This window comes from Eretmochelys imbricata, chromosome 9 (genome assembly GCF_965152235.1).
Source record: "Eretmochelys imbricata isolate rEreImb1 chromosome 9, rEreImb1.hap1, whole genome shotgun sequence".
NCBI lineage: Eukaryota > Metazoa > Chordata > Testudines > Cheloniidae > Eretmochelys > Eretmochelys imbricata.
The window spans coordinates 83,815,249-83,832,416 of NC_135580.1; the positions used below are offsets into that span (position 1 = coordinate 83,815,249).

The window sequence follows — 17,168 nt, forward strand, 5'->3', positions numbered from 1 at the left end:
CAAAGTCTCAATTCACTACACTTCAAAACTGCACAGAACTTAAATGTGCTAAAACCAGGCTGCTATTTAAAAACACATTTCCCTCCCTGCAATGGGTGGATCATTTCCAAAAATGCCCCTACCTCCTCCAGCCCCAGAATTGATATGAAGCTAGATCAGGGTAGGACATGGGTCACTTTGAATATAAACTGCTTCTGTTCATTCAAAGAAAAGCCAAGGTCTTGTGGGTATGTAATTTCTGTCTGGATTTGGGGCTCGATCAGTCTAATATCTCATATGCATTCCTTCCTCCCCATTCCCCTCCACTCAGCTTCAGATCTTTAGGGTTCACCAAACTATGGAACTTGATTTTGGACACTTTGACGAAAGAGATAAGACGTCCAGAAACATGCGAGGCTCACGTATGAATGGATTGCCCAGCCCCACTCACAGTGCTCACTGTAGCTTCTACCGAACCAGGACCTTACAGGCACTGAGTAATGAGAAGAAAGCAAAGAAGGTGCGTTTCTATCGCAATGGGGACCGCTACTTCAAGGGGATTGTGTATGCCGTGTCCTCCGACCGCTTCCGAAGCTTTGATGCTTTGCTGGCTGACCTGACCCGTTCTCTGTCTGATAACATTAACCTGCCTCAGGGAGTTCGCTACATCTACACCATCGATGGGACCAGAAAGATTGGGAGCATGGATGAACTGGAAGAAGGTAATTAGCATGATATGCTGATGGCTTTATGGTGCAGTGAGGAGGGGTTTGGGGAGGGGAAATTAATCTGCACCATTCAGATGTGACTCTAAGGTCACATTTCTTTGGCATTCAATAGATGATACTGTCATGTCCGCTGTATTGTGTATCTATTGAATGCCTACCCAGAGCTTTGGGGAGGTGACTGTAGGCAGTTTTATTGCTCTAAAAAAATAAAATAAAAAATACAAATACAAAGATGAGGCAATTGGATATAAAATGTGTGTGTGTCTGTCTGAAGGGAGTGTACCTGCCTGTCTGCTTGAGAGGTGTGGAGGACGGTGGGGAGGTCTCTGGAGGGATGATTCGGTAAATATGTACATAGGGATAGGCATGTCTGTAGAGGTGTGTCTGAGTGGGGGGAGCTGGGTCTGTAGGGGCATGTCTGTGCATTGGGGGGATGTGTGCCGTGTGTCTCTAGGGGCGAGCCTCTGCATTGAGGGGGATGTATGCAGTGTGTCTGTGCAGTGGCAAAATGTGAGCAGTGTGTCTGTGTGTTGGGGAGGCATGTCTGCGCAGTGTATGTAGGGGCGTGTGTGTGCAATGGGAAGGATGTACGCAGTGTCTGTAGGGGCATGTCTGTGGGTTGGCAGTGTGTGTGCGCAGTATCTAGGGGCATGTCTGTAAATTAGGTGGGTGTGCGCACGTTGGGGCGGATGTGCGCAGTGTCTGTAGGGGTGTGTCTGCACAGTGGGGGGGAGGATGTATGCGGTGTCTGTAGGGGCGTGTCTGCACAGTGGGGGGGATGTGCGCAGTGTCTGTAGGGGCGTGTCTGCGCAGTGGGGGGATGTGCGCAGTGTCTGTAGGGGCGTGTCTGCGCAGTGGGGGGATGTGTGCAGTGTCTGTAGGGGCGTGTCTGCGCAGTGGGGGGGATGTGCGCAGTGTTGGGGCATGTCTGCGCAGTGGGGGGATGTGCGCAGTGTTGGGGTGTGTCTGCGCAGTGGGGGGATGTGCGCAGTGTTGGGGTGTGTCTGCGCAGTGGGGGGATGTGCGCAGTGTTGGGGTGTGTCTGCGCAGTGGGGGGGATGTGCACAGTGTAGGGGCATGTCTGCACAGTGGGGGGATGTGCGCAGTGTCTGTAGGGGCGTGTCTGCGCAGTGGGGGGATGTGCGCAGTGTTGGGGCGTGTCTGCGCAGTGGCGGGATGTGCGCAGTGTCTGTAGGGGCGTGTCTGCGCAGTGGGGGGATGTGCGCAGTGTCTGTAGGGGCGTGTCTGCGCAGTGGGGGGGATGTGCGCAGTGTCTGTAGGGGCGTGTCTGCGCAGTGGGGGGGATGTGCGCAGTGTTGGGGCATGTCTGCGCAGTGGGGGGATGTGCGCAGTGTCTATAGGGGCGTGTCTGCACAATGGGGGGATGTGCGCAGTGTCTGTAGGGGCGTGTCTGTGCAGTGGGGGGATGCGCGCAGTGTCTGTAGGGGCGTGTCTGCGCAGTGGGGAGGATGTGCGCAGTGTCTGTAGGGGCGTGTCTGCACAGTGGGGGGGATGTGCGCAGTGTAGGGGCGTGTCTGCGCAGTGGGGGGGATGTGCGCAGTGTAGGGGCGTGTCTGCACAATGGGGGGATGTGTACAGTGTCTGTAGGGGCATGTCTGTGCGTTGGGGGATGTGCGCAGTGTCTGTAAGGGTGTGTCTGCACAGTGGGGGGATGTGTGCAGTGTCTGCAGGGGCGCGTCTGTGCATTGGGGGATGTGTGCAGTGTCTGTAGGGGCGTGTCTGCGCAGTGGGGGGGATGTGCGCAGTGTTGGGGCATGTCTGCACAGTGGGGGGATATGCGCAGTGTCTGTTAGGTTGTGTCTGCACAGTGGGGGGATGTGTGCAGTGTCTGCAGGGGCGCGTCTGTGCATTGGGGGATGTGTGCAGTGTCTGTAGGGGCGTGTCTGCGCAGTGGGGGGAATGTGCGCAGTGTTGGGGCATGTCTGCGCAGTGGGGGGATATGCGCAGTGTCTGTTAGGGTGTGTCTGCACAGTGTCTGTAGGGGCGTGTCTGTGCATTGGGGGATGTGTGCAGTGTCTGTAGGGGCATGTCTGCGCAGTGGAGGGGATGTGCGCAGTGTTGGGGCGTGTCTGCACAGTGGGGGGGATATGTGCAGTGTCTGTAGGGGCATGTCTGTGCGTTGGGGGATGTGTGCAGTGTCTGTAGGGGCGTGTCTGCGCAGTGGAGGGGATGTGCGCAGTGTTGGGGCGTGTCTGCACAGTGGGGGGGATATGTGCAGTGTCTGTAGGGGCATGTCTGTGCGTTGGGGGATGTGTGCAGTGTCTGTAGGGGCGTGTCTGCGCAGTGGGGGGGATGTGCGCAGTGTTGGGGCATGTCTGCACAGTGGGGGGGATATGTGCAGTGTCTGTAGGGGCGTGTCTGCACAGTGGGGGGATGTGCGCAGTGTCTGTAAGGGTGTGTCTGCACAGTGGGGGGATGTGCACAGTGTAGGGGCGTGTCTGCACAGTGGGGGGATGTGTGCAGTGTCTGTAGGGGCGTGTCTGTGCGTTGGGGGATGTGTGCAGTCTCTGTAGGGGCGTGTCTGCGCAGTGGAGGGGATGTGCGCAGTGTTGGGGCTTGTCTGCACAGTGGGGGGGATAGTGCAGTGTCTGTAGGGGCGTGTCTGCGCAGTGGGGGGATGTGCGCAGTGTTGGGGTGTGTCTGCGCAGTGGGGGGATGTGTGCAGTGTCTGTAGGGGCGTGTCTGCGCAGTGGGGGGGATGTGCGCAGTGTTGGGGCGTGTCTGCACAGTGGGGGGGATATGTGCAGTGTCTGTAGGGGCGTGTCTGCACAGTGGGGGGATGTGCGCAGTGTCTGTAGGGGCATGTCTGTGCGTGGGGGAATGTGCGCAGTGTCTGTAAGGGTGTGTCTGCACAGTGGGGGGGATGTGCGCAGTGTTGTTAGGGCGTGTCTGCACAGTGGGGGGATGTGCGCAGTGTCTGTAGGGGCGTGTCTGTGCGTTGGGGGATGTGTGCAGTGTCTGTAGGGGTGTGTCTGCGCAGTGGGGGGATGTGCGCAGTGTCTGTAAGGGTGTGTCTGCACAGTGGGGGGGATGTGCGCAGTGTTGTTAGGGTGTGTCTGCACAGTGGGGGGGATGTGCGCAGTGTTGTTAGGGTGTGTCTGCACAGTGTGGGGATGTGTGCAGTGTCTGTAGGGGTGTGTCTGTGCGTTGGGGGATGTGCGCAGTGTCTGTAGGGTCATGTCTCTGGGCTGAGGGGGATGTGCGCCGTATGTGTGCAGGGGTGTGTCTCTGCACTGAGGAGGATGTGCGCCATGTGTTTATAGGGGCGTGTCTGTGGATTGTGGGGTGTGTGGACAGTGTGTCTGTAGGGGGTGTGTCTGTGGGTTGGGGTGTGTGTGGACAGCATTTGTGTAGTGTGTGTATCTGTGCAAGAATGTGTCCATGGACACTAACGGCTATTTTAGTGGTCCGTGGTAGGCCTTGGTGCCTGTTTGTGTCAGTTATCTATGGAATTGTTGGAATTGCAGACTATTCCAAACTGTTTCCAAAACTGAGATTCAGGATGAAACCTGGTCAACTCAGAACTTGGGCAGGTTGTTCAGTTTGCTCTCAGTACACCGGAGTTATTTTGGCCCCATGAGTTATCTCTGACCCAATGGCTGCCATCTTGAATGATGTCACACTCTGGAGACAAAGCCGCCTGGAGTCAAGACAGGAAATAATATCATTACATGGTCAGAGCTTTATTTCAGTCCCAGGAGCAATGCCATGGGGAGGGGGCGAGGGGTGTCTGCAGGTGACGTAGTTGTGTATAATGAATGAAGAGCACACCCGCAGTAATTCTTGTGCTCTCTTCTCAATTAGAAATTCAGACACTTGGTTCTTTCTTTTCTGGATTCACCGAGTTGAAGCTATTTTGATATTGTTAGGAAGCATGTTGGCTGGCATTTTCATTCAAACAGACCTTCTGGCTCATTTGATGAGACTATAGGAAAGTCACGAGGCCCCTTCCTTTTATTAGGAAACAACAGATTTTAATGAATAAGACACTGGCCTGCACATTAGGAAGAGGTTGGTTCTGTGCTGAGCTTTCCCTGTGATTCATTGTGGGACCTTTTGGAAGGCGCTACCCCCCACACCCTGCATCTGAATTTTATTTATTGTAACTCTCCCATTTTCAATAATAGCTACATAAAAAGGAAACTTCACATTTCCTGTTCCGTTGGTTTCTCTCTTACGTGTCCTGTTTCTGCAGTGGAGTAGAAGCAAATATCCCTGCCTTTCAATTTTTTTAAATCATTTTGTATGGTCTTCACTGTGCTGCAAGCAGGAATGTTACCCAGCTCCTGGAAAAATGTTTGTTTAACTGATTAGGTTACAGCAGGGGGTGCTGACAGTTTGGCTTTGATGTGTCACACCAAAATGGCAATAAAAAAGATTTAGCTTCTGACGTGAATTTGAAAAACAAGTATTTATTTCAAATGTGGTTGGCAGAGTCGCACTACAGAACCTCAGCCAATGTACACATGTATCTGAACGGAATGAAAACAAAGAAATCCCCATTCCAATGAATAAAAATGTAAAGTTAATAGCCTAATGCCTTTACCAACTACTCCATGATAACAATGTTCCCATATCACTATGGATAGCTGCTTGCAGAGCACCAAACAGAAAGAGAAAGAGACCTTAATGGGTTATAATTTATATTACAGCAGCTGTAATTACCGTGTAGTTACATTGGAACAGGACTATAATTTTTCACATAATCATTGCAGTTCATAGATATTTAGGTCAGAAGGGACCATTATGATCATCTAGTCTGACCTCCTGCACAACGCAGGCCACAGAATTTCACCCACCACTCCTACAAAAAAAACCTCACACCTATATCTGTGCTATTGAAGTCCTCAAATCGTAGTTTAAAGGCTTCAAGGAGCAGAGAATCCTCCAGCAAGCAGTCAACTTCTTGCTTATAAGATTGCATGCTAGCACATGTAGGGAAAAAACCAAAATGTCAGTAAAGGGATAAAAATTATTCAATCATACAATTAACCTTTTATATTAATGGTAACTACATATATCAAAAAGAATAATTGGAGTGTAATGCAAGCATAATTACAGTCATTGTTTTATAAAGCATGACCTTCAATACTGCAACTAGAACCTGAAAAAGGTAGTTATAAAAGAGAGACTGATCTCCATAGACTTTGCTTTTGTCACAAATACTGAATAACTGAAATTAGTATTAAGTGTTACATTCTGCATTTTTGATGATAACATCTGTATCATGGAAGGCTGTTCTGTGAACAGGGGGTATCAGGGTATCGTAAATACATTCTTTCTAGGATGCAGGGTCACATTAAGCAATGCTGAACTAACCAGTCTGGCAGCAATCTTGGTCTTGTGCCACTTGATGAACAGAAAGAAGGTTGGACATTTTAGCAGTAAGTGGAACTTGGAAGCAATTGTAGTGTTGAGTCTCACTAAATGTTTCTTCCAAGTAGAGCGGGAAAGTTATGACATTCCTGTTAAAATACCCCCCAATGATATTAGCAAGCGCATCACATTACTGGCTCATGTTCAGTTTGTGATTCACTATAACCCCCAGATCCATTTCTGCAGTACTACTGACTACCTATTTACTCTCCATTTTCTGTTTGTGCATTTGATTTTTCTTTCCTAAGCGTAGTACTTCACTTGTCTTTATTGAATTTCACCATGTAGATTTCAGACCATTTCTCCAATTTTTCAGGGTCATTTTGAATTCTAATCCTGACCTCCATAGTGCTTGCAACCTTTCCCAGCTTGGTGTCATCTGCAAATTTTAACAAGCTTACTCTCCATTCCATTATCCAAGTCATTAATGAAAATGTTGAACAGTACTGGACCCAGGAAAGACCCCGGAGGACTCCCCTAGATACATCCTCCAAGTCTGAAAACAAACCATTGATAACTATTCTTTGAGTAAGGTCTTTCAACGAGTTATGCACCCATCTTATAGTAGTATCCTCTAAATCAGTGGTTCTCCATTGGGGGTTTGCAGAGGTCTTCCAGGGGGTACATCAACTCATTTAGATATTTGCCTAGTTTTACAGCAGGCTACAGAAAAAGCACTAGTGAAGTCAGTACAAACTAAAATCTCATACAATGACTTGTTTATACTGCTTTATATACTATACACTGAAATGTAAGTACAATATTTATAGTCAAATTGATTTATTTTATAATTATATGATAAAGGTGAGAAAGCAATTGTTCAGTAACAGTGTGCTGTGATACTTTTGTATTTTTATGTCTGATTTTGTAAGCAAGTAGTTTTTAAGTGAGGTGAAACTTGGGAGTACACAGGACAAATCAGATTCCTGAAAGGGTACAGTAGTCTGGAAAGGTTGAGAGTCACTGCTCTAAACCACATTTCCTTAAATTTGCTTATGAGAATTTAATGTAGGACTGTGTCAAAAACCTTACTAAAATAAAGATATATCACATCTACTACTTCCTCCCCTATCCAGTAGGCCAGTAACTCTGTCAAAGAAGGGAGTTAGGTTGGTCTGACATGATTTGTTCTTGACAAATTTGTGCTGGCTATTACTTATTAACATATTATCCCTTAGGTGCTTACATATTGATTGTTTAATAATTTGTTCCAGATGTTGAAGTTAGGCTGATTGATTTATAATTTCCCGAGTCCCCCTTTTAAAGATAGGTACTATGTTTGCCCTTCTCCAGTCCTCTGGGACCTCACCTGTCCTCCCTGAGTTCTTGAAGATAATCACTAACAGTTCCAAAATTGCTTCAGTTAGTTCCTTAAGTACCATAAGGGTGAATTTCGTCAGGCCCTGCCAACTGTAATACATCTAAGTTATCTAAATATTCTTTAACCAGTACCTTCTCTATTATGGCTTGTTTTTCTTCCCCGTTTATTGTTAATATTAATTTTGTTAAGCATCTGTCATAATTAACCTTTATAATGTAGACAAGCAAAATAGGCATTAAACATATCAACCTTCTTGATATAATCAGTTATTAATAGGGCCCTACCAAATTCATGGCCATGAAAAATGCGTCACGGACCATGAAATCTGGTTTTTTATGTGATCTTACCCTATACACATTTCAAGGGGCAGTCAGGGTTTCTCAAATTGGGAGTCCTGATCCAAAAGGGAGTTGCAGGGAGGTTGTAAGGTTATTTTAGGGGGCTTGTGGCATTGCCACCCTTACTTCTGCGCTGCCTTCAGAGCTGGGCAGCTAGAGAGCAGTGGCTGTTGGCCGAGCGCCCAGCTCCGAAGGCAGCGCCCTGCCAGCAGCAGCGCAGAAGTAAGGGTGGCAATGCCATACCATGCCCGCCTTACTTCTGCGCTGCTGCCTTCAGAGTGGGGTGGCCAGAGAGCAGTGGCTGCCGACTGAGGGCCCAGCTCTGCAGGCAGCAGCGCAGAAGGAAGGCTGGCAATACCGTACCATGTCATCCTTACTTCTGTGCTGCTGCTGGCAGCGGCGCTGCCTTCAGAGCTGGGCTCCCGGTCAGCAGCAGCTGCTCTCCAGCTGCCCAGCTCTGAAGGCAGTGCCGCCATCAGCAGCAGCGCAGAAGTAAGTAGTACCACCCCTCCTCCCCCGACAATAACCTTGCCCCTCCCCACAACTCCTTTTTGGGTCAGGACCCCTATAATTACAACACCATAACATTTCAGATTTAAATAACTGAAATCATGAAATTTATGATTTTTAAAATCCTGTGACCGTGAAATTGACCAAAATGGACTATGAATTTGGTAGGGCCCTAGTTATTAGCTCTCCTTCCCCATGAAATAGTAGACCAACACTTTCCTTTGTCTTTCTCTTGCTCCTAATGTATTTATAGAGCCTCCTTTGACTCCAGATTTCTTACCATACCAAACCCAAGATCTTCAGCCTCACCTTGAAAGTCTGCCATAACGATTCCCCAAAATGGGCTCATTTTCTGCCTCTCCCCATGTTCTTCCTTGCCCTTAAACCTCCTTCTGTCTCCTTTCCCACTTGTAGCTTTGTGCCTCTTATCATGCTGCCTACTGGGCCTGGAGCGTTCTGCTGTGGTCTTCCAACTGCCCTCTCTTCTCCAAATTTCTCTTTAAAAATCACTTCCTCAAGCAATCCTCCCCATTTCTTTCCATCCATAATCCTCACACGCTCTTCTCCTCAACTGTTCCCCTATGTCTTGGCTTCATGTCTTCTATTTCTTGTTTCCATTCTAAACTCCTTAGTACAGGGAATATATCTTCATCTACATTTGTTAAGCACTGGGTAAAGTTATGGTGCTACTGAATATAAATGATAATTATTGTTAATTAATAAATAATCCACACTTTGGGATACACAAATATAACTGCAGGTTTCAGTCAGTGAGCCTTCATTTTGACTAGTGAGTGGAGCAATTGTTTTTCCTTCACAAGTATGTCAGTGTGGGTCAGCTTGTAGCTACTTTCTGTGTCTAGCCAGATAGTGGTGGGCTCAAGCCCACATGTGGGTTTGGTTTCATACCCATTGCTGAGACTCAAAGAAGCACTCAGTTTTCTGCACTGATACAGGTGTTTCAGGTGACCTATTAAACTGAGGTCCCTTTCTGACCATCTTTAGTGGCTGTCCAGGTAGAAGATAAATAGCTCTTTTGTAAAAAGAATAGGGGATAACCCTGGTGGTCTGGCCAACATCCCGTCTTACATTAAAATAGAGTCTGGGGCATTTATCTATCTAAAGCTACTGCCTTTGCCTATATTTAATAGTACTACCAAGATTCAACTCTATGCTTTGTGCAGTGGGATACCTTGATTATGAAAGGTGTTAAATAACACTATTCTATAGTTCTTTCTGAAGAACTGTAGTTATTGTGCAAACAGCTCACATTGTCATCAGAAGTCCTGCTAGAATCTGATTGTCTCTAATATCTCTACAATATAGTTCACTTCCTTGGTCTGTTATGAGCATCCATTTTCTACTGGACTCATTAAAGTGAGATGCTATTTTCTTGGCTCCCAAGCTCAGGCATTGATTAATCTTTTTTTTAACCTTTGAAAGGAGGGGCTGAGTTTGGATAGAAGCTGAGTTAACCTCAGTGCAGTGGGGATTGTTTCATTCTGAAAAGGCTACTGCCACTTCTCCTGAGGTGGTCTAATCCCCATTGTACTGATGCTGTATATTAAAGCAGTGCCTCAAGGCATCAAGCACATTGGGCACCCCACTGTGGTAGGCACTGTACAAATACATAGGAAGAGACAGTTCCTGCCCATATTGTTTACAATCTATATAGATAATGAGTGGGAAAAAGGGAATATTCTGATCCCTTATTATACAGCTGGGGAACTGAGGTGTGGAGAGATTCAGAGACATGCCCAGGATAACCTAGGAAGTCTGTGGCAGAGCTGGGGACTGAACCCAGATCTCCTGATTTCCTATCCAGTGCCTTCGTTTTTTGCTGAGCTTTCCTTCCCTTGGAAAGTGGTCTGTCCTTGTCTGATTCATGGTTTGGGTTAGGCTGCATTGTTTGATGGTAGATAATTCACCTACCCTAGTACTTAGACCTAGGCTTCATGCTGCTTCTGGTCAGAAGCTGGTTTCATTTGCATAAAAGATCCCTGGGTGACTTTGGCTAGTGTTTGAATATGTGCACCAGCTGAAAACTTAGCGCAAGTTAAACATGATGAGAGCCGGGGAGATGGTAAATGCAGATTGTAGGTTGGCTAGGATTTGAGGAGAACAACTTTTAAGAGAAATTAAGTATGTGCCTGCCGCAAAACTTCCCTTCTCTTTTGGGCTTAGCACACTTTCAGTGCTGCCCCATCTTAGGTATATAACTTTTGAATGCCTATGTTCTAGCCGAATGCACTAGCACAAAGCTCCTAACATCCTGCTGCTGCCTGAACTAACATCCAAAGGGTTAATGCTAGTGGTCCATACCCCAGAACAACAATTTGAAATCAGGCAGGCACCAGCATAAACATTTTAAGAGTCTGAATGGGATTTCTGCTGGTCTGATCTGGTTTCATTACAGAGAAATTCTTGGGGTACATAGCTGATTTTAGGAAATATATGCAAACCATTTCAGTCCATAATATGCTGGGAAGATCCCCTACTAATGCCTGACCAGGATTTTGAAGTAATCAAAGGGGAGACTCCCTTCCAGAGAAAGTGTGTTATGTTTTACAAAGAGCCTAGCGCATGCTAGAACAGAGGGTGTGTTAGTAGGTGTGTTGAAATGCCCTGTGTGGTGTGTGTGCATTTTACTTAGTGCAGTAAACATTAATATTAAATTAATTGAAGGAGGTTTCTCTACCTTTGGAACTATTGTACATGGCTGGTGTCCTGGAAAAAAACCACCCTTGTGTGGGTACTTACATTCTGATAACTAAAATTACTTCTGCATTTCAAAGGAATTGTTTTTCACTGTTGCTGACACAAAATGACTACTGAGTCCCATCCCAAAGTTGGCATGGTGAGTGCCCTCTGTGTATATAGGATGTAAACCACCTTGTGGTCTTGTGGTATGAAAGGCAGAGTGGGAACATATCATTTTTCTTTAATATAATTGCCTTATTTTACAAGCCAGATCAGTAAGCTCCTCTCACTCCTAAACTACAGACTCTTGTGGGAGAATCTAGACAAAAATTCACCGTAAAATTCCATTTTTTAAAGGTGCCTTTTGCAAGTAAATTCTAAGGCACTGGAGAAGTCTTCAGGACAACAGAAAATCCCACCTCGTACCTGAGATGGCACGAAACCCCGGTGGTAGAATCTGAGCAGCCAATCCAGCATAATACAGAGGCGCTCCAGCAAGGTGCTGAGTCTAATTCCCATTGAAGGCAGAAATCACCAAGAAATGTGAATGTCACCAAGAAAGGTGAATGCAACAAAATGGCTGCTCATCATATCTTAATGGATGTGAGCTCTAGATGCATTACTGAACATGCATTCAGTTCCTGAATGACAACAGACCCCATCCTGAAAACACATAGGCACATGCATATTCATAATGAATTCAATATGACTTAAACTTTAACACGTGTGTGAGCCTTGGCAGGAGTGAGGCCGGGGGGGGTGGGTGGGGAGGAAGCTCTCTGCTTTTTGTGTTTGACTGTCAGTACTGTTCTGTGCTCCTCTCCCTCATACCATTTGATAAACTGTGAGTTCCCTCCTCCAAACCACACCGTGGTTGTTGCTGTTATATTCCTTTATGTCTGGGGAAGTCCTATACCAGGGATTCTCAAACTTCATTGCACCGCAACCCCCCTTCTGACAGCAAAAATTACTGCACGATCCCTAGAGGGGGGACCAAAGCCTGAGCCCACCCGAGCCCCATAGCCCAGTGTGTGTGTGGCGGAGGGCAAAGCCCCACTGCCCTGTATGGGGAGGAGGGGGGCAAAACTGAAGCCCAAGAGCTTTAGCCCCAGGCAGAGTGCCTGTAACGTGAGCCCCGCCAACGTGGGGCTCAGGCTTCAGCTTTGGCCCCGGGCCCCAGTAAGTCTGAGCCAGCCCTGGGGACCCCATTAAAATGGGGTCATGACCCACTTTGGGGTCCCAACCCACAGTTTGAGAACCAGTGTCCTATACCTTGACCTCTCATTAGCTACTTAATAGACGTGTGGGTGGAGAAATATCCATTGCCCATGGAAGAAGATCTCATTTGGTCTCTCCTGGACAATGCTTTGGTTCTGGAGGTATTACCTCTTTGTGCTTGGAGGGTTCTTATGTTCCCTGAGATGTCTGCCCATTCCTTCTATGGCCCTGATACGCAAGTCATTTGTTCTTGTTTGTTGTTGTTCTGTACCAAATAATAAATCCACAGTAATAGAACTGTGTTTTAACAGATTTGATAGATTGCTGCAAAAATGCCTCCAAGTGGCACATGACAAAAGAGAAGGAAGAGTTTTTAAAAAGGAATGACCCTTGTGAGGAACTTAATAATAATAATTGGCAACTCAGAGGCCATAAAATATGAGAGGTTGGGACATACATAAAATGAATCCAGGATTTAAAATAACAAACAAAGAGATCCTCTTCCACGTTGAGGTTAAATTTGTGGCTCCGGGAAGAGAGGGGATGATTTTTCATACAGACCTACTACTACACCTCAGTCATTCTCTGCAACACTTCTGCTTCTCTTCTGAATGTTGGTTTCTCCTGAGAGCAAGCTGCCAGTCAAAGAAAATTGCTGGCTGGCTTTGTGATGTGAACAAAAATATTCACTAGGGGCTAGGTAGAAAGTACAAAACTTACTGTGGTTTCTACATGCGACCCATCAGCATAATTTGAAAGGCTAGTGTGTGAAACTACTAGACTGTCTAGCCCTGCAACATCCCCGCATTAAGGCCTAGTAAAGGAATATTACCTTCACTCCACCAGAGTGTTATAAATATACTAGACAACTAGGTAGCATAGTGAGACATTTCAAATATTTCTCCTGGAGCAAATGTAACAGTTACATTCCAGCCAACACAACAATAAGCGCTGATATTTTTTTTTAAATGTGGAACTTATTCATGAAAAAATGTTCTCTTTAAGGTCCTGTGTATTTATAGAACACAGTGCAAGCATGTATTTTGCTTTTCTATATCCTCTTTTATTCCAGCACCCCGAAAGCATTATGTGAACATTAATGATTTAAGCCTAGTGTGGTAGATATTACTCTCCCCGTTTCACAGATATGGAAACTGAGACATAAGATCAGTTAAGTGACTTGCTGAAGATCACATAGGAGCCCTGTGGCAGAAATAGAAATAGAACCCAGATCTTCTGATTTCCAGGCCTGTGATTATATACAAGACCTTCCTTCCTTGCTATAGAATGTAAATATTATATTTCAGGGATGGGCAACATTAAAATAGTAGAGGAACCCCAAAACCACTAAACCCTTTGGCAGGCCAGGGAGTGTGATGCATGTGGGAGGTCGGAGGGGTCAAGTCCTGTTCCCAGAGGGTGTGACTGGAGGTGGAAGGAGTTGGGTCCTGGCCCTGGGAGAGGTGCTGCAGGGGGAGAATCGGGTACTGTACCTGGGAGGGGTGATGCAGGGGTGGATTGAATGGGGAGAGTCAGGTCTGTAGGGTGATGTAACTCGTACACAGGTGGGGGCGGGGGTTGGAGAACCTGTCCTCCACTTACCCTGTAGTGATGGCTCAAGTACGGGGCTGGGTCTAGTTCCCTGCTCTAGCCCACTGGTTCTCATCCCAGTATCTTGTGATGCCCATGTTCAGGCTGGTGATGCCCTGCCCCTTTCCTGGCCCTTGTGCTGCTAAATTTCCTGCTCTGAGCCAGGTTATGTCAGGCCAAATAAAATGATCTAGCAGTCTACCTGCAGCCCCTGAGCTGCCTGTTGCCCATCCCTGTTATATGTCTGTTGTTTGACCTCGTGATTATGAGCATTGGAAGGCTCAGGGTTCTAACAGGGGTTGTCTCTCACTGCGTAAGTCAGACAGCCCTTGCAGTGCTTAAGCCACAGAACCAGCTATGCAGCTAGATAAAGGCAGGACCCCCCCGAACACCAGCTGCTGCTGAGCTGAAACAGATAGATAAACTGCAGCTTATCATTTATTAATCAGAAAGACCTAGGATTAGGTGCTGCTGAAAGATGATCAATATCTCCAGTGGGAATTCTTCATAATAGCAAAGCATTGTGTGATGTCTTTATACTTCTGCTAGGTCCAATGGATGAAATATAAGGAATTATGAAGCCTCAGCTATAGATGAAATGTCTGTGATTGAGGGATCCTGGTGACAGCATAAATGCATTGCACACAGGTCCATGTGGTTTGAACACCATAATGGGATTGCAGCCGTAATGTAAATCCCTGGGGTACTTTATTTGATCAAATGCATAGTTAAAAAAAATCAAATAATCATCCCAAGTCTTGTGTCTTTCTTCCACTCTGTCTGACTCTATGCTGGGGTGTTTTGTCATTACTTCCCATCTCCTGTTCACTTACAATTCTGGTCTTCTCCTTCCTCCCAGCTTGACCTTTTGCATAGCATTATTATTATTTTATATTAAATACTGCATCATGAATGTGCACCGTGCTTCACAGGCAATTTGAATACAAGGTCCCTGCTCCCATGGAGCTAAGTGTCTAAAAGAATTTTAAGCCATTTACGTCGAAAAGGAACAGAGTAAGATTTATATTATGTATCTTTTCTATCTCTTTCTTATTGTGCCATCACACACTGAGCAGGAATAAGAATGTAAACACTAAACACACATTTGTTCTAAGCCTATTAGAGTCTTCCATGTATTATAAAGCTATTAGTGTTCTTGCCATATGTTATATGAAGGAAGCTTCTCTGTGCCTGTAATGTAGGTAGAGAAGGACAAATATAAAGACACTGTGGACCTGATTCTTTGCTGTCTTCCACCTTGTGTAATCCTGGCTGCTGCATTCAGTTTGCACAGGTGAGGTGTAAAACGCTACCCCTGGTGAAAGTGAAGGTAGAATTTTGATTTGGTAGCATCTGACATCCACTTTGCACAGGTGTAAACGTTGACACAAGGTTTCAAGCAATGGAGAATCAGGCCCCGTGTCTTTTCACAGAGAAAAGGTACCATGATGAATTGTTTGTGTACATCCTGTGGCTGTAGCTCTTCACAGATAGTATGCAAGAAAACCCAACCCGTCCACTGACAGGGAGAACAGTTCCTTAAAGGATAGTCTATCTAGTCCAAACTAAATTCAAGTCAAAATGTTGTGATAGGTTTGAAATAGAAACACAGCAAAATTCCACCCAAAGCCTGCAAGATTATCCTAACAAAACCCCACAGATCCATAAGATCCTCTGGACTCCTGGACAATCCACTGAATTTCTATGAAATTCATATCAAATGGAGAAAGACTTGTTACATTATCTTATCCCTTACTTTACCCACTGCAGAATTGTTTCTCGCAATGGATTCTCAAGTGCTTTCTACAGCCTCGTCTGAAACGACTCAGGTAACTGAACTTCCGCCACTCCCACAGTCTGTGCACCAGCAATAAATCCCACAAATCCCTAGGGTCCCGCAGATTTTCACCAAAACAAAATGTTACAAATCCCCCAGTGCTCAGGTACACTGGAGATGAGCATGATGTAAAACCCAGGATAGGAAGGATTCCACTTATCTGATTGCAAATGGAAAGTTTGAAACTAATTTTGAAATGGTGATTTTTTTTGTGTTCAACATTATGTGGCTTAAACGCAAATGTAACCTTCTAACGTTTCACCTATGGCTACTAAGCATGAGCTTGGATTTGTGTAGTACAGAAAATGTGTAATATTTAAGTGAGCTAGAGCATTGAGTGTAGCATTTAAAAACAATTACTTCCAGGTCTTATTTCTTCTGTTGAATCAATGAAAGTACAATAAAACTTGTGTGCTATGCCTGCTAGTTTCATCAGCATAATGATCCTTGAATTTGGTTCCACTAAAGATTCTTCGGAACTAGATTGTCACCATTTTTCAGACATGATGCAAGACACAGCTTTTCGATCAATGTTGGTATCCTCTTGGTAATTGGGGCCAGATTCACACAGGTATTTAAGTGCCTACAGATGCAGATAGGCACCTAGTGGGATTCACAAAAGTGACTTCTTGTGGTTTTCAATGGGAGACAGGTGCCCAAACCCCTTGGGCACCTAAGGGGATTCATAAAAGTGTCTATCAGCATCTTAAAGTGCCTAAATACCTTTGTGAATTTGGCCCTTGGTCACTGGATTGTAATCCACTAGTTTCTGTTTATTTTAAGGGGTAGTTTATTGGCCAATGTGTGTGTTTTGGGGAAACATTACTTGCTTTTACTATGATACTGTAGTAACAAGCACCTAAGAACCGTAGGTAAGAATCAGAACTGGTTGGACAATTTTTGTGAAAATGACTTTTCAATGAAAAATGGAACCAAAATTTCATAAACTTTAATTGTGCAGTGTTCTCCCCATTTTCCAACCAGTGCTAATAACAACGTGTTGGTTCCCTATGTAATTACCTCTTTATTTATTATTTTCAAAAGGGGAAAGCTATGTCTGTTCATCTGACAACTTCTTCAAGAAGGTGGAGTATACCAAGAATGTCAATCCCAACTGGTCTGTCAATGTGAAGACATCGGCCAACCTGAAAGCACCTCAGTCTCTGGCCAGCAGCAACAGTGCCCAGGCAAGGGAGAACAAGGATTTTGTGCGTCCCAAGCTGGTGACCATCATCCGCAGTGGGGTGAAGCCCCGAAAGGCAGTTCGTGTGCTCCTGAACAAGAAGACTGCACATTCATTTGAGCAAGTTCTTACTGATATCACTGAAGCTATAAAACTGGAGACAGGCGTGGTCAAAAAGCTGTATACCCTGGACGGGAAACAGGTATGGGAGTTGCAAATTTCTTTTTCTTTTCCCTCTCCCCTCCTCCATTTCGCTCATATATTATAGCAATGCTGACTAAGTGAACAATTACTGAAACCTAAAATTAACCTGAGACAGTCATCACCATCTGTTCTTCTGGAAGTCAGACTTTTCATGCCAGTGGTT

General features: G+C 45.7%; 1 protein-coding gene across 4 annotated transcripts in view; it reads left to right on the plus strand.

The window, feature by feature from the left end:
• The first annotated feature begins 334 nt into the window (after window positions 1-334).
• DCX (doublecortin) overlaps window positions 335-17,168 on the plus strand; it is a 97,886-nt gene continuing 81,052 nt past the window's right edge. For 3 of the 4 annotated variants that reach the window (XM_077826496.1, XM_077826497.1, XM_077826498.1), the window contains exons 1-2: window positions 338-701; window positions 16,663-17,003. In XM_077826496.1, coding sequence (XP_077682622.1) covers window positions 338-701; window positions 16,663-17,003 — 705 coding nt within the window. Of the gene's footprint in view, window positions 702-16,662; window positions 17,004-17,168 lie in introns of all 4 variants that reach the window. The other variant, XM_077826499.1, reaches the window with a different exon arrangement.